Below are 22,448 nucleotides of genomic sequence, written 5' to 3'. Positions count from 1 at the left end.
GATAACCTTTTTTTTCTGCTCCGCGGAGCACGGACCACCTGCGAAGTCCGCGGCCTCAAATATTCACCTTTTTTGATAGTCCCGCCGCCCAGACTCGACTCGGTGCAACGCTGCTGGTTTGGGGGAATCGGAAGATTTTCGTGCTTGTTCAAAGATCATGAAGCGCAAGGCTGAAAAAGCGCAAGCTGCGGGTAAGGACTGAACCATCGAGGCTCTAAGAACGATCACTGACATTTGATTTCTCAAGCCCCGGTCAGCGCTTTCGCGGCCCGCAAAGCTCGGCAGCAGCAGGCGCAGACCACCGCAGCTGCAGACAAGCCCAATGTTGTTGAGCCAGCTGTAGAGCCGCCGCCTAAAAGGCCACGGCGCTCACTCGAAGAAGCCGCTGTCGCACCCGCAAGCGAAGAGAACCGAGTCCAAACGAGGCGATCATCGAGGCGAAAGGAAGAGCAATTGAAGGCTGAGAAGGCTGAGAAGGCTGAGAAGTCTACGCAGAAGGCGCGCAACGAGCCACCCCCGAAGAGCAACCAACGAGTATTGGAGACCGGCGCGTCCAAGACTAGCGAGGAGCAGGCGCCTGCAGACGAGGAATCGGAAGAACAAGATGCTGTGGAAGACACCAATGTCATCGGGCTTGAGGCCATCCAGAATGACGAGGAGGGGTAATTACTGCCTTCACAGTGCAGTTGAGCCGTGGGCTAATGTTGTTAGGTATGAATCTCCAGCAGACACTCCGGCGCAGGTCCAGGACTTCCCGCTGTCAAAGACTCGCTTGAACAAGAACAACATAGTCTACAGCGATGAACATAGACTGTGTGTCCGTATCAAGGAGAAGATGGTATGATTCCCGGCCAGATGAATATGTGTGGAGCTGACGCTTCTCTAGAGCTTGGTAATGCTTGGTCACTACGATCTTTGGGTTAAGCGGGGTGTGATCAGCTTGATGGGAGCGAAACTGCACCCCTCATCCCGAGTGTACAGGGTCTACGCTCCTTCGACGCACTCTCTGCCTGTCATCAAATGCGTTTCTGGGGTCAATGGTGAGGCGGAGGTTGAGTTCAAATCATGCCACAGTGGGATCTATCGTCTCAAGGATCTCTCGCCTCTCTATCAACGGATATGGAATGGCAAGAATACTGCGGCGGACAAACTCACGCTGAAGGGCGCCTCTCCTTCCACCAAGAGAACGTTCTCAGTGGTAAGTAGCATCTACCTGACTCCATTCGTTGAGTTCCTCGTCTGACTAAGAGCCGTACAGCTGTATACATCTGCGGACGATTCTCTCAAACGGCACCTAAGGCCGCTGCATCTCGAAAAGCAATGGAGCTCTGCCATCAAGTCTCTGTCTCAGCGCGGCGGACGTTTGAAGACGCTCATATGTGGTCCGAAGGGATCGGGCAAGTCCACTTTCAGTCGCTATCTGCTCAACCACCTTCTTAGCCCAGCCCCGCAGACAGAGACCAACTACTATAACACGGATGGTGTTGCGTTCCTGGACTTGGATCCTGGTCAACCTGAATTTGCTCCTATGGGACAGGTCTACCTGGTCCACCTCCGTTCTCCCGTCTTTGGTCCTCCTTTCTCCCATCCGTCCCTGGACGGTTCTCGTGATGGGACGATAGTTCGAAGTCATCATATAGGAGCTACATCCCCCAAGGACGACCCTGATCATTACGTCCTCGCCGCGATGGATCTGATGGACCGCTACCGGGCCCTTCAGGCGAGCTACCCCCAGTGCCCTCTCATCATCAACTACCCCGGGTGGATCTTCGGCCTGGGTCTGGAAGTTGCCACCTGGCTAGTGAGATCCCTCAGTCTCTCTGATGTCGTGTACATGAGCGAAAAGGGTCCGACTGAGGTTGTTCAGCCCCTGGGCCAGGCAGCCTACCAGGCCAAGGTTCCTCTAACTATCCTTCCTTCTCAACCAACCGACTTCGTTAGCAGGTCAAGCGCACAGCTCCGCTCCATGCAAATGCAGTCTTACTTCCACATGTCGCGTCCAAGCAACATCAACAATCCGCTATGGCTTGAGCAATCACTTTCCCGCACAAAACCTTTCCATGTTCATTACTCAGGGCCGCAGCAGGGTGTCCAGGGTATCATGGTCATGGGCTCTCAGATCCATCCTGACCTGCTGTTTGAGGTTCTAGATGGGTCGATTGTCGCCGTTGTCGCTGTGGAATCTCCCAATGCCATCTTGGGTCAGAACAGTGGGCCCATGTTTGCGAACGGCAGCAGTTCGGCAGCAGAGACAGGCAGCCACGATGAATCAGATGCAGACCGCGATGTCGATATGGGCGACTCGACTGATGCGGTTCCTTTCGCGGGTGCATCAACTATCGAATCTAACATCACCCGGACGCCAAACGAGGATCTCCCTTACCTCTTCGTGGGAGCAGGGAGCAGCAACCCTCTGGATCCGAAGGTGACCCATTGCTTAGGTTTGGCTCTTGTCCGTTCCGTGAACGTTGCATCACGCCAGCTAGAGCTGGTCACGCCCATTGCTGGATCGACGCTCCGTGGCGCTCTGGAACAAGGTCATAACATAGTCCTTGTGCGGGGTCTACTTGATAACCCCAACTGGGCCATCAGCGAAGACTACTATGCAGCTCGGGCCGCCGAGAAACACCATCGAGAACTGGTCGAGAAGCTCAAGAAGAACAAGGATGAAGCTGCAGACGATGCTACCCTCGAGGCTGAGAAGCAAGCTTTGAAGGATAGAATCCGGCGTGCAAGCAAGGTTCCTTGGATGACGGTGGTTGAAGACAACAGCCGCCGACACCGAGAAGCGTTGCAACGGGAGAAATCACTGTGGAAACTGCGTAAGAAGGCCTACCCTGGCAGCGATAGTGAGGGCGATTGGTAATCTTGATCCCATTTTCTGGCGTTACGATGCGTTGCTGTATATATAAACGAGCTGGGAAAAGTTGGGAGGAAAACAATACACTGACACAAGTAAATCTTCGATCTTGTAAGACAATCGTTGCACTATCATCTGTAACTTGCATCTTCCATCTTCCAACACCCTAAAATCCTTAATATCCTAACAAACCCCCATTCTCCCAGCCCCTAAGCCGCATATACCCCCAGACCAAGTCTGTATAGAAGATCCAAGTCCAATTGGTCAATTACATCATAAAGCCAAGATAGCATTACAAGGCAGAGAAACCTTGGCATTGAACATCTATTCCCATTCCTCCATGCCAAGGTAGATACATAAACCCACCACCAGGTCAGACGCGCAATAACCCCAATTTCCACAAAGTCAATCCCATCAAAATTAACGCCAGTTTTCTTTAAAATTTGAATGAAGCTATCAGTCAGCTTCCTCTCAATAGCAGTATTCCCAATGCGACGTATCCATCCCACAGACCGCATGAACACACATATATTCACATATATATCCCACCCATATACTACCACCATCGACATACCCAGTAACCCTAACCTCAAACTAAGAAAACATCCGAGCTTTTCAATCCAGATCCACCGTGCCAGATGCCACTAAATAACCCTCTTTACGGACGCATTGGCAGTGGAGCAAGGGGTTAGGGGGAAAGGGTGCGCCGGGGCCAACGGATACCCCGACCATCAACTATGGCGGGAAATATTGTGGGGAGGAGGTACGTACAGTGAAAGCACAGGGCTTCTTGTCTGGTGGAGATGGGAGTATAAAGCTTATAGTTATCTTCTTCCTTGATGGATGGTAGTATAGTAGTTACCGGTTGACGTCACTCATGGGAACGTAACATTGACATGGGATGATCGTCACATTGGTGGGATCGGGAGGATGATCAGCAGATTCAGGGATATCTGGGTGTAACTTTTTGGGGTGCTACTATGTATGAGTGATGTTGGTTGAAAGATAAGTGGTTTGGGTTTTGTACTTCTTTGTTAGAGATTGAGAACTTGAGGGGTGTACTGTGTAACCAATTGGGAGGGTTGTATGGTGCTATAGTAGGCCACTTGGATTATGGAGTTGGTATTTCAATTGGTAGGTAGTTTGACAAGGAATTTGAAATTAAGATTATTGAGAAACAGTTAGACAGGAGTAATGGGGCATGATGTTCACTAATTTTCTAAGTGAAATGTACAAAAAGAAATGAAATATAAAGAACGATAAGTGGTACAACCATGTACATATCTCGCACTATAAGTTAATAATTGTAGGTACGGACAATAATATATTTCATTGCTTTTAATACTTGATCACAAGATGCATACTGGCTAACATACATTCTATATGCAGTAGTGTCTCTACCTCCACTTTTATACAAAGTCTTCAATCAACCATCTCATAAAAAATAAATACACACACAGCCAATTGCCCCAAAACACACCTTATCCCCAACACTAAGGCATCCATACACACCTCCAACACACTTCCTCCAGACCACGAACAACCATCTCACCGTCCCAACCAACAACCAACTTGCGGCATTTTGTCAGTGGATAAGCTATACTTGCTCTATTAATCCAATTCGACCCGACTAGTCTCAGAATTGGCGCTTTTTCTAGCTTCCTATGTGGACCTCGACCAGGGTCTGTTCAGCTGGACCGTACCACATACTGGCTCTTTCACTTCTCTCATCTGGTTCATACTACTACCTAGACCTATCTAGATCTATCTTTCATCGGGGAATCTCGATCTTTCAAATCCCTGATCGATGCCTCATTATTACTGCGTATTTCTCAACAATTTATATAGCTGTAGGGATTTGGATAAGGATTGGCTGTATACTGTAGTCATACACAAACCACGACCAGATTATTCAATCCAGAATAGCCAATTCAACCCATCTCAATCCCAAGAACAACAAAACAAACAGACCCTAACTGAAAGCAAGAAAACCATCACAAACACAAACAAACACATCAAGTTACCCACAACCACAACCATACCACCAGAAACCCCAACAAAGCACAAAACCCTACCTACACCTCCCTCATTCCTCTTCCCAATCCTCCATACAAACCATCTACTACCACAATATGTAAGCAACAACTCTACCTACACTACTGTGTATACCCACTTCTACTACCAAGTCATAGTAAGCAACGTCCCCACACCAACCAAAAACCCATCGTCATCCAGTGGTGGCGGGCCAAGCACGGCCCCCTCCACTCTACCAACGGAAAGGGCCCGAGAAAAAGGAAAAAAAAAAAAAAAAAAACTTCCCCTCTCGACCGAGTCCTACTTTTGCTTACAATTCCCTTGATTGTGGAAGGTTGTGCTGGGTTGATCTGTGACTAATATTTTCTCCTTATTCTTTTCTCGTTTCCATCTAGTTGATTAATGAGGTGGCTATGAGACTTGACGTGCCGTGTAAGTGTGGACATGGTGTCTATAAGAGGTGGTTTTATAGAGCACATGTGAAAAGTGAAGCAGGTTGTAGGTAGGTCAGTGTAGTAGCTTGGAATAAATTAATTAAGTGTCCACTATAGCTATACCTAGGCTACTTGCTACCTACTTAGGTGTTTAGGTAGTGTGAGGAATGAGCACGGACGGATAGAGAGCTGACCGACTGTTTGATATTAATCTATTGTTCTACGTAGTATAGTGTATTGACTGCCTAGCATTGTTGATATTGTTGATATTGAAGATGAGGCAGGCAATTGGGACTGGGATTAGAGAACAATAACATGACAAAACAACAGTAGTAGGTAGGTAGCTAGCTAGCTACACTGGTATAATCCAGTAAGTATACCTAGCTAAGTAAGCACAAGCAAACAAGCAAGCAGGTAACCCGAAGCGATCAGCCTAGGAACCATCAACCAACTAAGAGTAAGAAAGAGGGGAAAGGCCAGGCCAGGCCAGGCCAACCAGCCCTGCTTAGTTCAAATCCAGCAGATACTTTAGTTCTTACTGTGGCTTGAGAGGGGCCCGTGGAAGTTACCTACTCGGATTGTATTTTTTTTTTTAGCCCGGACTTGGAATCGGAATCCTTTCTTTGTTTTCTTAGTTCCTGGAGATCCTATTGGTGAGTATAAATGGACTAAGTCGAGGTGCTTTAGCTTCCATCACAGTAGACAGTATACTAGGTAGTACGTAGTTCTCATCAATGTCTCGCGATATGTATCTACTTCTAGACTGGTAGCGGGTGCCGGTGCTGCCGTGCTGCCGCAACTGGTATTTGTTATTTGGAGTAATCGCATCGAGCAAATCAAAACCCTCACTGTCCACGTGGAGTTTGGTCGGTCAAATTTCCAATGGGGCGTGGGTGGATGGGAGAAGGGATCCAATGGGAAGCAGATGGGAACTCGAACTGGAGTCCTTCTTTGCGCGCTGGAGTGGAGCGTGTTTCTCCCGTCGGGCGGTTTCCACTGTTCCAGTTTCATTTTGCCGGGTCGGCTGGTGGATGGTGGGTGAATGGATGGGTCGGCTGGAGGGGAGAGGGGCAAGGTCGTGTGCTTGCTTGCCTTGCTGGTATCGGTACTGACCGTACGGGATTCTTTGGTACAGAACGGTGGTTACGGAGTATGAGGTGAGGGAGGCGAGGTTGGCTAGGTGATGCTGGGTTGGATTATGATGCATTATGATGAATGGTTCCATCGGATCGGAAGGTCAGGTTCAAATGTACTCCATAATCAATAGTTAGTGCTACAGTGTATGTAAGCAAGTCCTGGTTTGTGTTAAGAACAAACCACGAGGCTGAAGATAGACGATAAGAGATCCGGATGCGGACACCCTACCGAGTACTATCTCCTATCTATCTACTATCTATCGAGTCATCCTGCAACTGCAACTGCGGAGGATAATATGATGGGCTTGTGATCTGTCCAACTAGGGTTCACTGGGGGAGTTTCGAGATAGTACCTGTCCAACGGCAGGTCACAGTCACACACATCGCCCGGTTGATAGATCTATACACGGCGGGAGATCTATCGCGACCGGGGCCAAAGTATATCGCTCGATTGCGATAAGCAATCACCCATGGAAACCGACTAACCATGTCCAAGGCATCGGACTAACTTTCGAACTATCATATTGGCTGGAATTATGCCGTCTTGCCGGCTGCACTGTGACGTTGATGGTCTGGAGTCCCCGGCGACAGGGAATCTTCCCGGTCGCATCCTGGTGGTCGACCATTTCGGCTCGGCGAAATCTCGTCAAAACAAAATAGAATGCTCGGGGGATCCTTTGGCCTTTGGCTTTTGAGACATTCCGTTGCTGGGACAGAGACTGTCTTAGCTGAGCTGATCTTGAATCCTTCCGTACGGAGGACAGGTATAGAGTTCGGTACCATTGTACATTGTCCTTGTGGGTTTGTACAGGTACCCTTCCAAATATCACCTACAGCTGCTGCACTCCGCATGCAGCAAACCTGATGCGTCCGGACTCGCTCATCCTTAGGAAGAATCATCCGGCTGGCTGAAGATTGGGCCGACCGCACAGCAAGGTTTAATAGATCCGAGTCGCTCCTCGTACTTTGTGCAGGTATCAGATACTCGAGGAGGCCACCGTGTGTACCGTAACCCCTACAGGGGGTGGAAGCGCCGGCGGGATAGATACCGTCGATAAAAGGATTCATCCATTCACGTTGGGCAAATACGAGACTCGCGCAGCAAATCGGAGCCGGGGGAAAGCAAATGGCCGTTCGTCGGACGCCTGGCTGGATTTTGGGGGTCACCGAGTGCTACAAATCACAAGTATCAAACAGCTTTGGTCCTCCTGGAGGCGTGGATGAAACCCCCAATCTTACTGTGCTGCGCGGACAATAAGTTCGTTGCCCGTCTTTAGAGGGAGGCCGTCGTGTTGCCCAGACGGTAATACTCCGGACTCCGGATCCCAAAGATGGAGGCATCAAGTGATGAACAGGAGGTGATCCGGAACGCTGGCCCGAGGACTCCAGAGATGTACATGCGTACTCCAGATGCTACAGGGCGAAACAGGGAGTCCACCCCGTCGGTTTCGTCCATCTGGACAGGAAAAACGGCCGGTGGACGCGCAGCCGGCGGGCGACTCCCTCCCTGGGGATAGCGACCCAAAAGTCCAGCCTGGGAGGAATCCAGATCGTCCCCCGGACAGCATCACGCATGTGACCGGCGGGATAGGCTCACACCTCTGGACTCTTACTCGGTTGGGGTTGGGGTGAAGCGGTGGCTGACAGCGGGATGAGCTGCCTGCAGAGGATCCAATATTCGGGTAGGCACCATGGAGATTAGTCCCCTTGGGGGATTATATGGGAGGGCTGTGATTGCTCCGGATGAGGATGCTCATCCCGTCTCCCTGCCTTACCACAGTTACCAGCTATCTAACTGGGCATGGATGGTTATCGCGATGCCACTAGTCGAGATTAATGCTCCCCCACTTGCTTCCTGGGCTGCACTCGGTAACTGGGATAGTGCCGAAGAGAATCAAGGTGTGACCCTGGTTCGTATCGGAAACCTCGGGCATGGGAGGCGGCAATTATTTGATGCACCCTAGGATCTATGACCCTATGATTGCGATCAGGCCGGCTGTTTCCTTTTTTTTTTCTCTCCCTTCTCTTCCCTGTTCCGTTGCTTTTTTGGCAATGAAGCCAAGGAAGAGGGAAAAAAGGGGGTGAAGGAGAAGTGTGAGGCGATCAGCAAAGAAATATTTCGAGGGTGCATTCCTGTAATTGAGTATTTTGAGGTTCCTTGCCGAACCGGGCTGGATTGGGAAGTTCGTCGTCGGAAGCGATTTGGCTGGCTTGCTGACCGTTTGGATGGGGGGGAACCGGTGGCTCTAACCTGGACAGGCTCCTACTACTACCTATGTATTATGTAGGTAGTGAGTAGTAGTCAATCCATTGGCACTCCTTCGTATTGATCCGTTGATCTTGGCCCTTGGGAACTTGGGAAAATGGCGCAGGTGATAATTTGACTTCTTCCATTCCCCGTTCTACAGACCTTCGATTGCGTAAAAATCAGGTTAGCGGCCAACACACCGTCCCGTCAAGTTGGGTACGGAAGTTTGTTTGGGTCGAGTCCTCGGGCGCGGTGACGGGTTGGGTTTAGATAAGTAGCAGTTCGTCGTACTAGATCCTACTAGTAAGTACGACGTATACTACCCAGATAGATACGCTATACAGTATACAGGTAATCCCGGGGTTCATGGCGCTTCCGTACGGCCGGATTACACCCGGGGTTATTGTCCGCCTCGCGGTTTGGTTCATCATTCCTGTTCATCGCGCGCTGGAGACCGTTGGATGGTACGCACCGTAGCATCACCATGTGTGGGAACGGTCATGATCGACACACTTTGCCTTGGCCGGATAATCATTCTGGTTCCTACAAGTGATGCCGGTTAGGCCCCCGTCCGAACCAGAATGGCTAGGTAAGTCCTCCTCTCCATGCTTGTCTCTCCATATTGGCATCTAGTCGCATTAGGCCGGAACCGTTTTCTGTCGGGCTCCATCCGCTGACAGGCTGAGGGGAACTAGGGAGCTTAGTGATCTCGGCCTGGAACAGACGATTCGTCCACTGGAGAATCAGATAAATAAGCGCAATAAGGAGGAGACAGCCAAGTCGGAGAGGACCCCTCCATGGTTTGTCATCGTATTTGGTTCGGATAGACACTAACTAGCTTTGAAGCCCAACCGGGGAATCTTCTTTGAAGGCGAGAAGAGGAGAAAAGACGAGAGAAAGGAGAGGGGGGAGGGGGGGATAAGGTGCATTGACCGCGGGGCCACAGGAGGACAACAGGTTGATAATCGGATAGATGCTTGGGGTTATTGGATGTTGGGCCTCTTTGACCACCTTTAGGTAGTAAGTCAGTCGTAGTAAGTATGGAGTAGTAGTAGTAAGTAGAAGTGAGTAAAGTAGGAAAGTCGAGGAGAGTGAAAGTGGAAGGTACCATACGGAACCATACAGGACGGAAATTACCAGACGGAACCAGGCCTGGCCGGGGCTGGCCTGGTTCCAGCTTGTTGTTGCCTCTCTCTTTTTTCCATAATTTATAATTATTCCTACGCAGCAGCAGCAGCCGATGCGCTCCACTTCCGGGCCCCCCCTTCCTTTCCGATATCCTTCATACTACTTACTACTAGCAGTAAAGTCAGTATACTGTTACTCGTCCACTCCTCTTATTATTCTCACTGTCCTTCTCTTCTTCCCTCCCTTCCTCTCCTCTCCTCTCTTTTCTTCCTTCTTTCCTTTCTTTCCTTCTCTCCACCGTCTTTGGTCTGCAAGCTGGTCTTTGCAGCTTCATTGACTTGACCAACCATCCCCTCCCTCCCAGGGCCCATTGCCGGGTGTTTGGTCAATCCAACCTTCTGTCTCGACCACTAATCACCACTACGATTTGGATCTGCGCCAGCCATACCCGGTTTCCTCCCCTCCTCTCTGTCTAATGGGTTTCCTGCGTCATTGCCACGAAACTACCGTCGTCGTCACCTTGAGTGCATCTGGGAAAGCATGTATTGCAATAATGGTCTAATATGGTTGCCGGGTTCTATTAAACGATAATCTTCACGGACATGGATTTCATTGTAAGTGGCTCTCTTTTCCTTGCGCTCCATGTGCCTCTTGAGATCCCTCTGCATCGCATGACGTCCACCCTCATGTATTCACCTCGAGGTGCCCATCGGCTGGTTCGAACTGTATCGGGTCCCTTAGCCTTGCCTCTCACCGCGCAATCCGCGCATATAATCCGTGCGACCTGGCAGGGATCTATGCTCTCCCCTGTCCTCCCCGCGCTCTCCCCAAGTCGTTGGGTCCCTGTCGGCTCAATTCAGCTAACACTTTCCTCTACTAGCTTTCTTTGACGCATTTCTGCGAGGTGCATGGTCCTACCTCGATCATCTGCTCGCAGGTCCTACCGTTCCCTTGTACTCAGTGCTATCCCGACAAATCTGACTTTTCTCCCGACGATACTCCTGCAACTTCTCACGACACCGTTTCATCCCACGGCCTGCAGAGCCGCGCGAACAACAAATACTCTCTCAATACTAAACCATCTGAGAGACATGTCAACCCATCCGACAGGTCTCCCAGAATCGAAGACCATCCATACTTTCTTAAAGGTCAAACCTCACCAGGTGAAACACAACAAAAGTTCAATTTCCTAGGAGGCGCGGACGGCGACACTTGTGCCAGTTGTAGCTTGACTTTGCCCGAAGATGTGAGCAAACAGCTACCGCCCGGTGCTCCAGGAACGGCCCGGAGTGACGGCAAGGGGAGGAATGGTAGCCCTGTCTTGCGATCTAGAGAAGTCGTCTATTCCTGCGGCACCAGTCATGCTGATCACGACGAGAGTACACACGACCCGCATGCTCATGCGTCCTTCCCGGACTCCCTCCATTCGTCCTCCGTTACATCGGACGCCTCTTGTCATACACATATACTCACCTACCTCTCATTGCGCGGGCCCCCCAACCCGGCAGATTACGCGCTTCTTCGACGCTCCTCAATCCGGACACTCAGCTGCGAACTTCTACCGCGAGGTCTTTCCTCCGGGCCTCTATGCTTTGGAGATTCTACTGCGGGCTATACGATTGCCTATATCTTTCGCCTGCCCGACCCCATGGCTCGCGGGAAACGGCGTAGCTACGCTCTTGTGGCATTGGCAGGCAAAGACGCCGGAAGAGCATTTCGGGCCTGTCCTGCGATCTGGCGCACGTTCGGTCGAATTGCGGCGGGAATAGTTCACTCGGCAGAGAAATACCAGGAAGAAGAAAAGCGCCGCGATGAACAGAACAACGGGTCAAATCGACGCGGGAGTAGACAGTACACACCGGTCTCCTCTTTTCTCACGGGACGCGCCATTGACCCGGATGGGCAGTCCCGCCGACCTGGCCAGGTCCGGGCACGCAACCTTTCGGAGATTGTGGGAAACCAATACATCTTTGCTGAGATACATGCAAACTTTGTTGCGCTCTTACAGCAGCTGGGCACGATGTTTGGGACCGCCTCTATCTCGGAGGAACGGTTTGTTTGCAGTACGGTACGAGAAGAAGGTGCCAATTCTTCACGACAGTCTGCTTTGATTGCTAGCGGCAAGGAAAAGTCGAAGGATAAGCTTTCGCAACAATACGAGGACAGCGATTTGGGCATGTCCACTCTCGATATTTCTTCGGGACCCAAACCGATTCCCATCGCACCGCGCCGACCAGTGATCGCTTAGCCTGTGAGCCACACTTGATATACGACATTTCTCCTATTGGCTGCACCATCGGATTCGGCCAATTTTCACATCTTAACTTACCTAATGCGGCACAATTCAACCGTTGTCCGCGGTTCAGATCTGCATCACCGAATGCAGTCAGCAATCTCATGTGATACTTCCCTCACATGATCCACATTTTTTTCGGCGTTTACTTCTGGTTCATGGACAAGGCTCGATATAGACTACGGCGTGTTTTCAGGAAGGAGGCGGAGTTACGGCACATTACAGAATACATGCCTTCTGAGTTTCTGTTCTTCAAGCGTGGGTAGACGAGCGATCTGGGTTTTGTTCTATTCCGCCTCACCCTTTCAATTCTCTCCGACCCCGATTCGGACTGTTTAACTACGACCTTTTTTAATCACGAGGAGCGGATGGCATGGACGGACGCTTGTTTTCATGAGTGAATGTCATTACGAGGCAACGAAGGATGCACTTGTGAGGCATTTGGCATGCATGGATGTATGTACTATTATAGGAAACTTACTCCATACTGGGGGCTTAATCAAGACTGTAACTTAGGGATTCGACCGCGTGTCATCATCAGTAGTTCTAGACCCCGAGCGCCCCTGATAAGATAGGAAGATATGGAGGCGCTATCTATCACCATCGCCTCCACCAGCACCAAGGTCCCAGATCCTAGTCCAGATACTAGCTCGAAGTAAGATAAAGATCCCTAGACAAATCCGGAGTAGAAAAAAAAACCATAAATTAATCCTATCGTCCTCTTATCGGATCGCGATCCCACTTAAACCTTATACGGACGTTTGCGCTTGTCTGATCCCCCATGTATGACGCCATTCCATCCCACCCACCCCCTTCTTTCCTTATCTTTATCTACACAACGAATAGTATGATTTGCTTGTCGTATGACTCTTAGATATGATATGATATGATCTGCATGAGATTTAGGTATGCACGTCACTACTGGGTTAGCTGCTTACTTTATTATTCACTGGGTGCTAGGTGATTGGTTAGGTGGAGGTGGGGGGAGGAGTGCTGTGTAACATTGGGGATCGGATTGGGATGTGGAGAGGGGTTAATAGTAGTGTATATATAGTATTGAATGTATGTATGTGTGTGTGTGTGTATGTTATGGTATGTTTTGTATGTTATGGGGATGGTATTGGGTGTTTGGCTTGGAGTGGGAGTTGGAGATGGGGTTGAAAGGGGAGAGGTGTGATGGGTAGGCAGGTTGTTATAGTGGCTAGAGTTAAGTGGGTGTTGTATCTCTCTCTCTCTCTTCATAAAGAATATCCAAGTGAAATATGTACTCAGTCGAGATGTAATCAACAAAAGAAGAAACGTCATGTCCAATTCATACAAGAAGTCAACAGAGATGGAGAAGAAGTAAAACACCCGAATCTCAAGCTTCACACCGCGGTATCAACAGGTTATTAAGACGAAAAACAGGAATAGATCAGATCATCATCCTGCGACCATTGAGCAGATATCCATTCCCACACCGCGCCCCCTTCCGGCAAACCCGTTCCCAAAAAAGAAGTCATAACATGCATACGTGCTGATCAAATCATCGCCCTGTGATGTAGTCTCTGTTTTCAATTGTCACACTCTTGGTCATGTGGTTGACCTTGTAGACGCCGACCAGTCGAGCGGCAAGTTCGAACTATGGATGGTTAGTGGTCGGCAAGTAGTATCAGGACGAGATGGGCTTACCATGTTGTTTCTCAAAGAAATCACGATGAACTGGGCGTTCTTGGTTCTCTCCTTGATGTATGAAGCCACAATCGAAACCTAGGCACATTAGTCAATCAATCTTGGTGACCAAAAGTCTGGCAGCACTCACGTTTCGGAAGTCCAGGGCAGCATCAATTTCGTCCATCACGTACAAGGGGGTCGGCTTGTAGTGGTGCAGAGCGAACACAAGCGCCAAACTGGAGAGCGTCTTTTCACCACCAGAAAGATTGCCAATGTTCTTCCAGCTCTTCTTCGGGGGCATGACAGAGAAAAGGATACCTTCAGAGAAGGGGTCCAGGGAGTCAACCAATTCCAGCTCGGCATTACCTCCCATAGTGATCATCTGGTACATCTCCTTCAGGCGAAGCGAGATAATGCCGAATCCTTCCATGAAGCCATTCAGACGCGCCGACCGGAGGCCATCAAGGCGGGCCTTTGCGCCATCGCGAGATCCCAAGGCAGTGGCCAGGTCGGCCGAGCGTGCTTCGTGCTCGGTCGTTCTGCGACGGTACTCCTCGATGACACTGAGATCAACTGATGCATTCTGGCTCTTCTCTTCGAGGGCAGCGATGGCGGCCTTCAAAGACTCCTTGTTCATCTCCAGTAGCTCGTCTTTGGTGAACATTTGGAGCTCCGTGGCTTCTTGCTCTTCACCTAGATCACTAACGTTCTGCAAAGAGAGCTTGGAATACTTCTCTTGCCAGTATCGTCCGCGCTTCTCGTTCTCGCTCAGGGCTTTCTGGTTCTCCTCGAGCTTATTGCGCATTTCAATCTCCGTGGCCCGGGACTCGTTCAACTCTGCCACCTTCTCATCCAATTCACTCTTCATTTTGCCGAGTTCCTCCTTCTTATCGTCGACAGCCTGTCCCAATTCGTGAGCTCGTGGATCTAAATAGCATCATCATATCGCAGTTCCTACCTCTTGCGCCTCGTCCACCTTCTGCTTCCAACCAGATGCATCTTCAGCCTGGCTAGCGACATCCTCGTTGAGCTTCTCAAGCTCCTCCATCACATGCTCGAGCTCTTTCTCCGCGTCACCACGAGCATTCTGATGTTTGGTAATAGCCTTCTCGTTCTTCGACTTTCCAACTTCCGCATTGGAGATTTCCTCAGCAAGAAGACTGATCTGCTCCTTAAGACCGTCGACCTTGGCCTTTTGACCGCGTAGTCTCACACCACCAACTTCCATGATCTTGTTCTGGAGGGTCTGGATCTCTTCCTCGATACCACCTTTCTGTTCACGAAGGTCTTCGATTTCCTCCTCCAGAGAGGCGATCTGTTTCTCAAGAGCCGTGGCTTGAGTGGCATCTGTCTTTGATGGTTTATGCGCGGCGCTCAATTCCTTGACTCGCCGCTGGGCGTCTGCGAGACTTCGATTGGCACTGTCAATCTCAATCATAATCTTTTGGATCTTGGTCTCCATTCGTGGTATCTCTTCAGATCGTTCCCTGATCGCGGCCTCCATCTGCCGTTGCTTCTCCTGGAAGTGCTGGAACTTCCTCTCCATCTCCTCCAGATCCCCCTCAAGCTTAGCCACCTGCTCTCGACTTGTCTCTGCCACTTGTTTCGAGGACATGCCGCCACGCGCAACACGGGTACCACCACCACTCATAGTACCCGACATGTCAATGAGTTGACCGTCAAGTGTCACAACCCTCCACCGTCTGGCTCCATATGCGATGCGATTGGCTTGCTCCAGGTCTTTAGCCACCAAGGTGTTCTGCATCACGCTGTAGAATGCAGGGGCAAACTTAGGGTCCTTCGGCTTGACCAAGTCAAACAGTCGAAAGACCTTCTCCGGAGTCGTGATGGAAGACAAGTCCCGTCGGGGGAGTCGATCCAGAAGAATGAAATTGGCTCTGCCCAGGTTGTTCTTGCGCAAGTAATCGATACACTGCTGACCGACCTCGACGGTATCGACCACCATGTTGTCCAATGCAGGACAGGCGGTTGAGATAGCGACATCATATTTCTCATCAATCATTCCGAGGTTGCCGAGCCGGCCGTGGAAGCCTTCGATGCGGCCCGACTCCTTGAGGCGCATCAGTCCAGAAAGAACACTGCCGCGATTCTGGGTGCTTGCAAGGCTTGCCCTGGCCTCCTCTGCCTTTTGTCGTGCAGTAGAGACGTGGGTTCGAACTTCAGGCTCTCTGTTGGCGTACTTTTTGAGGTCATGCTTCAGCTTGGCGACCTCTTCCTCGAGACTTGTTTTCTGGCCCTTGCGTTCCTCGAGATCGGCATCTTTGGCGGCCAACGCTTCTTCAATTGAAGCCACCTTGGACTGAGCCTCCTCCAACAGGACAGCACCAGCATTGCTCCTCTCCCGGATGATATCAAGTTGACTTTGAGCCACTGCAACGGCCGAGAGCTTCTTGTTAATCTTTTCATCCCAAGGCTCCAAGGACCTCTGTTTCGAGGCGATTTGGTCAGAAAGGCCCTGGGTTTTGCCCTTGAGGCTCTCGCGGATGGAGGACAGCTCTTCCTCCTCTGCCTTCATCTCCTTCTCAAGCTGTGTAGTCTCCTTCGTCTTCTTCTCAATGTCGTCCGCATGCTTTTGCACCAGGCTTTCACATTCAGAGGCAGCAAGACGAGTGCTCTGCATGGTCTTCTCCAGCTTCTTTTGCTTCCCAGTAAGGAACTTCTTCTTCTCTTCGAATTTCACAGATTCCTTATCATACTTGGCCATTTCCTTGGCTAAGGCCTGCATTTCCTTTTCCATGTTTTCGTATTCCCGCATGCCGCGCTTGTAGGCCTTCTCGAGCTCTTTAACACCGGATTCGTTTCCTTCATGCTTCTCTAGCTCGTGGTTCAAAAGCTCTTGCATCTGCAGGATAGCCTCCTCAGTAACTCGGATATTATCAGCGCATTCATCGATGTATATCTGGTAAAGTGCGGACTGTTTCTGAGACAGCTCATTCTCGTCACGGATAAAGGAGAGGGCCTTGTTCTTCTTCTCCTCCAGGGCATTCTTCTCCTTTTCAACGTGCTGGACACGATTGTTTTTCTCAACACAAACGTCATTCAGCGTCTCAAGTTCAGCGGCCGCTTCGTCGATTGGCGTCTTGTACTTTGATGTGCCAATGATATCCTCTAGGTACTCCAGAAGTCCATCTTCGTGCTCATTGGCAGCCTTGGGCTTCATTTGGGCGATCGACTCAACTTCACCCTGGAGAATCAAGAAACGTTTGTGGTCCAGGTCGATACCACGATCGCGGAGCAGGGTAGTCACGGCGGTAAAGTTCGTCTCCTTGCTATTCATGTAGTATTTGCTGCTGTTGTTTCTAAACGCCTTTCGCGAGATGATCAGTTGGGAATCTGGGACTACTTCGTGCCCTCCAGCGGGCAGATCAAACACCTCCTGGAAGTGAACCTCGACTTCACAGTAAGGCAAATTCGGGAAATTGGCCGAATTATGAATCAACGCGGAGACTTTGCCCTGTCGCATTTTGCTGGCTCGAAATCCGAACACAAAGAGAAGGGCGTCGATAACGTTCGACTTTCCAGATCCGTTGGGTCCGACAACCGAGGAGAAGGAGGCATGGAAGGGCCCGACGATCTGCTGTCCTGCGTAACTCTTGAAGTTCATCAAAACCAGTGTTGTGATAATCAAACGACTCTTGGGTTCAGCCGGCTCCTCGGGGCCTGAAGGAGCAAGCAAGCGAGATTTCATCATGATATCCATGGGCTTCTCTAGGACGGTGGCATTCGGGTTGATCATGGGAATCTGGGGCTTCTGATCCTCTTCGGTCTTCGGCGGTGGAGTCTGGTTTACGGATTCGGTGATATCGGCGAGCGGGGGCACACTGCCCCTCTGCGATTGTGGTTGAGACTGCGGCGACACGGAGGGCTCTGGGGTTGGGAGTAAGGACTTTTCCGGGTTGGGTGTGAGGGAAACACAACTCCTGCGGGGGTGGGCCATACTAGTCATTTTCTTTGCCGATTCCATCTTCTGGGTGGGAGACTCGGGCTCTTCCACCGTCGCGACGCTATCCCCTTCCTCGTTCGTATCCGTGTGTTGCGACGCCTCCGACTGTTCTGAGACCCTCGAGCGTCGAGATCTCCGGGTGGTGCGCGCGGCAGGGGGCGCAGCAGTGGGCGTAGTTATCTCGGTCGTGACTCGCCTGCGCGAAGACCTTGTGACAACGCTGGGTTTCTTGGGAACGGGCGTGGCGTCGCCGTCATCGTCTTCATCGTCGTCGTGTTGAGACGGTGTGGGGGTGACATTTCCGGGATCCTCCTCAGACGTCTCTTCGATAGCATAGCTCCGCCGGGCGGCAGAGCGCCTGGTTGGCCTGCCCTTTGCGATGGATGACATTACTCTGGAGAAAGGGTCGTCGCCAAAGATTGCTTCATGAAGGCGAGGTTGAAGCGGGCGCAGATGCAAAGTTGATGGCGGAACTGCCGCCAGAGGAAAGTGGGTTGTTTACATCCCCGCCGAAAGCGGCAAGGCGTTGTTTTTCTGCCACAACATGTGCGTCTTTGGGGCCTCTGGCTCACCGCCCGAATGTGACGGCCGCCGATGCGATTCGTCGGCCCGCGATTAATTACTATCTACTAGTACTCTTTGCGCCAGAGGAAATCAATTCTAATTACACATTTCTAACCGCTGGTCAAAATGGCAGTCTGGGATGACTTTGACACGATCTTTTACTTTAATAAAAACTTCACCTACGATGGCAAAGCCATTGAGCAGATCATTGCCAACCGCCGTGCCTTAGAAAACCAGCTATTCGCCGACAGACTTCTGGGATTACTTGGTGTGAAAGCAGGTAAATGCTCTCCCGTTTGAACCTCGAAGGCACTTTTGACCAGAACCTCATTCCAGTTACTCAACTATACCCTCCCCGCTCGAACGCAGACCTCCGAACTCTGGTCGGCCATATTGTTTCCTCTCCGTTGGACATACATCACAAGCAAGCCTTGATCTACTACATCCTGAAAGACTGCCGTGCCGCTGGCGATGCGGCTTCCCAGTTTTCGCGCCGGTGCCATCTGCCCGAGAAGTACAGGTTTTTCATAGAAGGGCTCTGGAACCTCGATAGGCTCGAATTCAAGGTGCGTGCTGGCAGACTTGCGAATAACCAATTTCTGACTAGAATGTGCGGGTAGCGAGCTGTCGAGTATCTGACCGAGCCTTCTATCATTCCAACTTTCCCGGATGAGATCCTCTACGTTCTTACCCTTCCTCATCTCCCAAAGCACGACGATAGTCTCGTAATGGCATACTACCTCACGGTTGCCCCACCTCTGGCCTCGGAGAAGGTCCAGCGAGCATTCTTCAAGACCCTTTGTCGCGCAAGCATCACGGAAGCCCTTTACTTTACCCGAAAGCACGACGAAAGTCTACGTCGAAGCTACCTCACACAGCTCATCGAGTTTGTCCACACAACAGAAGCTGGCCAACTGCGGAGCTCTCGGGCGATGGAACTGATTGGTCTTCCCTTGGACGATCAAGAAGAGGAATGGTTTGAGCATGCTCTTCTGCACGGGAGCGCAAAGGGCCTCCATGGCTCCAAGGACACCGTCATGATGCGCCGTCTCGCCTGTGGCAAGCTCAGTGGACTTACTACGGACCTCGAGTCCCTCGGCGGGACGAAGATCGACGGGCTGAACTGGGATGTTTTGAAACAGAGCATGACGCACACGCAGTCATCGCACTCTGGTAATTGACAAGCATGATACGAATTCGATAATATGGGAAATGGCTCGGAGAAAGGAGTTATGCATCGGATCCATTGTAATTTCACGAAGCATTGGCATTTAACAGGCGAGGTTGCTTTTGTTGTTCCACTACTAGGCTGAACATATAACCACTAGTATACACTAGCCGTGATCTTTCTTCAATATCTGCTCGAACAGTGAACATACTCATAAAGAAGACTGGACCGAACTGTATAGATAGACCGTATCAATAAGTCAGTAGAAATAAAGGCTGTAAATTACGGTACCTTGGCCGTGCGTCATCCCTGAGGGTCCCGACTATAAGTTCGACAAGACTTGGGTAACTTACGAGGAGTTACTGATTACTAAGATGTTTATGTAGTCCTGCAATTATCTGCCTTCAAGGATTTAAGAGATGATTAAATATATTTTGTATGGAACTTCCTCTCTAAGACTTTTCTGGTACATAAAGACCTATAAGGAGAGTAGAGCTTTATAAGTAGGTCCCTAGATTTGTGGGTTTAGAGATACGAAAAGCATCATTTTATAATGAATGCCATTACTGACTTGGAGAATTGTAGAGCAGGCTGGTAATCTAAATTGAATATAAGTATTACGCTGTAAAATACTTCTTAGCGTGTCAAACATTAGGTGGTTCCCTGCCTGGACCGGGGAAATGTAATGTTACCGGAACAATCCAACCACCCCTGCCAACCGAAGAAACTCTCTTATACACGGCAGATATCGTTGCCCGGGCGTCAAGAGTGCCGTACCTGTCTTCCTAGTGATCAATCAGGCGGGTGGCTCGGCGCTCGACTTCAACCTCCAAGAGCCCTGTCAGACGTTCGACAGGCTGCCCTTCTGCTCTCCGACTGGCTGGCCAGAAACGCGAAATCGACATGGTTGTCTGCGCATACTTCCAGCAAGGCCGGTGCAAATTCGGGAGTGCGTGTACCTGCCTTTTCCGAATTCTACAATATATCACTAGCTTTAATCTGAACAGAAGACTAACAAGGACTCCAGACCGTTGCAAAAATGAGCACCCTAGTCAGACATTGAGCTCCGGAAACCGGTTCGGAGCACTGACTGGCGGAGGAGGTTTCGGAGGTACGTTCAGTGTTGGTCCTGTTGGATATGGCAGCACAACGCAATCGATCTCCCTCTTGTTCCTTTCAATTTCCGCCCTTGTGCATGAAAATCAGGAGAAACGTTGCGTGTCAACTTCGTTGTTTTGCTCTTGCCTCTCTATGTGTTACATGTTCCACATCTTGTTGCCTCTGAAGTAACCATTTGTGTTAATGACATCTTCTGACTTCGTCGCATAGGTCGTGCTGCACAGACACAGAATCGGCAAGCTGCCAAGTAAGTCAATTCTCTCAGGCCGAGCTAGCTCTAACGGATCTCTCTCTCTTGTTCTACCCTCCTGACGCCCCGCAGCTATGGAGTAACGACAGCGGATATTAAAGAAGACCTTACTGCCGGAAAAGGGCGGCCAGAATGGGTCTTTTCCTGCTACGGTCCTGGAAAAAACGCTCCGAGGCAATTGTTTGGCGGCGTTCAACGAGAGCAGAGCTTTGAAGAGCTACGACTGCGGCATTATGAGGCGGCCGCAGCAGGCAACGCGAATCAGGCAGTCCAGGAAGCCCAGGCGCTATATGCAGAGGCTGTGAAACAGATGGATGTCATTTTAAATGATCTCGATGGTGCTGTGAATTATGTTCTCGACGGCATCAACGAACATCCCAATCGCATCGATATTACAGAGGGCAAAACCAGTCCGGCTCCCACCCAAGGGCAGTCTGCTTTCGGCCAGTCTTCGCAACTTTCGCAACCTTCGCCATTTGGACAACCCGCTGCTGCCAGCCCAGCACCAGGTTTCGGTCAGCCTTCAGGGCTAGGCAGTCAACCCTTCGGCAAGCCCTCTGCGTTCGGTCAACCGTCGGCATTCGGCCAGCCCTCTGGCCTGGGACAAGCATCTGGTTTTGGACAACCGAGTACTTTAGGCCAGGGGTCTGCATTTGGACAGCCATCAGGCTTGGGTGGTGGTCAATCTGCATTTGGTAAACCGGCATTTGGCCAGCCTTCGACCGGCCAATCTTCCTTCGGCCAACCATCGTCACTTGGAACCTCGGCGTTCGGGACGTCCGGTACAGCCTCCCCTTTCAGTCAAATCACAGCTCCGAGCCAGCAATCGAGCGGCTTCGGTCAGTCTTCTGGACAAACGACCGCTTCTCCGTTCGGACAGATCGCAAGCCAGCCACCCACTGCGGGTTCAGGGTTCGGACAGCCCTCGACGACACAACCGGCTGGCTTCGGTCAACCTCCACAAACAGCTTCCCCCTTTGGCCAACCGCAACCACCTTCGAACCCATTTGGCCAGCAAGCCACGGCCCCGAGTCCCTTTGGAGCTCCAAGCCAGCCAGCTGCTCCTTCAGCATTTGGACAGCCACCCAGTGCATTCTCACAGCCGGCGCAACCGACGTCTGATCCTGCCTCTACATCAGCTGCTAAGGCAGGAACTGGACCTCCCCCAAATATCAAAGTTGACAACACCAACGATCTGAACCCCATCCCACCTCTGACTGGCCAGACCATTCGAGATCCTGTCACGAAGAAACTTTCGGCCTGGAAAGGACAGCCGGTTAAGTACATCAACAACGAGCCCTGTTATCTACACCCTCAAGATCGTCAGACCTACGTTCACATATTCTTTCCCGATGGTCCACCCGATGCGGCGAGCTTACGGGATGTCCAGGGGAAGCCGGATGACTATACGCCCGAGGTGACTGAGCAGTACGAGTTCTTTGTGACAAACGGGTATTTCAAAGACGGCGTGATTCCGAGCGTGCCTCCGAAGACTGAATGGGTGAGCTTCGACTTTTGACAAGCTAGTCTCTCGGAGGACTGTGAAAGAGATGATCATTCGGACACTGTAGTATATATAGCTCTTACTAAGCATTTA

General features: G+C 50.8%; 6 protein-coding genes across 6 annotated transcripts; 4 read left to right on the top strand and 2 right to left on the bottom strand.

The window, feature by feature from the left end:
* Window positions 1–94: 94 nt before the first annotated feature.
* On the top strand, window positions 95–2,949 carry grc3 (putative RNA processing protein Grc3). Its single transcript, XM_025612583.1, has 5 exons — window positions 95–191; window positions 248–662; window positions 712–838; window positions 887–1,198; window positions 1,259–2,949. Exons 1-5 carry the CDS (start codon window positions 158–160, stop codon window positions 2,864–2,866), a joined length of 2,496 nt encoding a protein of 831 aa, XP_025463611.1. The 5' UTR covers window positions 95–157; the 3' UTR covers window positions 2,867–2,949.
* Window positions 2,950–4,581: 1,632 nt separating this feature from the next.
* Window positions 4,582–5,456, top strand: BO94DRAFT_237718 (uncharacterized protein). The gene has a single exon (XM_025606344.1). It carries the CDS (start codon window positions 4,668–4,670, stop codon window positions 5,217–5,219), a length of 552 nt encoding a protein of 183 aa, XP_025463610.1. The 5' UTR covers window positions 4,582–4,667; the 3' UTR covers window positions 5,220–5,456.
* Window positions 5,457–6,199: 743 nt separating this feature from the next.
* BO94DRAFT_549829 (uncharacterized protein) lies at window positions 6,200–6,535 on the bottom strand (the record flags this gene model as incomplete). The annotated part of the gene is made up of 1 exon (XM_025613464.1): window positions 6,200–6,535. One exon carries the CDS (start codon window positions 6,533–6,535, stop codon window positions 6,200–6,202), a length of 336 nt encoding a protein of 111 aa, XP_025463609.1.
* A 240-nt stretch (window positions 6,536–6,775) lies between these two features.
* BO94DRAFT_237716 (uncharacterized protein) lies at window positions 6,776–7,663 on the bottom strand. Its single transcript, XM_025606343.1, has one exon. It carries the CDS (start codon window positions 7,530–7,532, stop codon window positions 6,999–7,001), a length of 534 nt encoding a protein of 177 aa, XP_025463608.1. The 5' UTR covers window positions 7,533–7,663; the 3' UTR covers window positions 6,776–6,998.
* Window positions 7,664–10,312: 2,649 nt separating this feature from the next.
* Window positions 10,313–12,311, top strand: BO94DRAFT_237689 (folliculin domain-containing protein). The gene is made up of 2 exons (XM_025606342.1): window positions 10,313–10,454; window positions 10,721–12,311. Exons 1-2 carry the CDS (start codon window positions 10,443–10,445, stop codon window positions 12,086–12,088), a joined length of 1,380 nt encoding a protein of 459 aa, XP_025463607.1. The 5' UTR covers window positions 10,313–10,442; the 3' UTR covers window positions 12,089–12,311.
* A 6,129-nt stretch (window positions 12,312–18,440) lies between these two features.
* BO94DRAFT_589389 (uncharacterized protein) lies at window positions 18,441–22,370 on the top strand (the record flags this gene model as incomplete). Its single annotated transcript, XM_025615947.1, has 6 exons — window positions 18,441–18,594; window positions 18,651–18,880; window positions 18,935–19,487; window positions 20,510–20,593; window positions 20,812–20,848; window positions 20,924–22,370. 6 exons carry the CDS (start codon window positions 18,441–18,443, stop codon window positions 22,368–22,370), a joined length of 2,505 nt encoding a protein of 834 aa, XP_025463606.1.
* Between the last annotated feature and the right edge of the window lie 78 nt (window positions 22,371–22,448).

The sequence above is a fragment of the Aspergillus sclerotioniger genome (genome assembly GCF_003184525.1).
Source record: "Aspergillus sclerotioniger CBS 115572 chromosome Unknown BO94scaffold_31, whole genome shotgun sequence".
In the NCBI taxonomy this organism is placed as follows: domain Eukaryota; kingdom Fungi; phylum Ascomycota; class Eurotiomycetes; order Eurotiales; family Aspergillaceae; genus Aspergillus; species Aspergillus sclerotioniger.
Note: the sequence above shows the minus strand (reverse complement) of the source record. Positions and strands in the feature narration are given on the sequence as shown.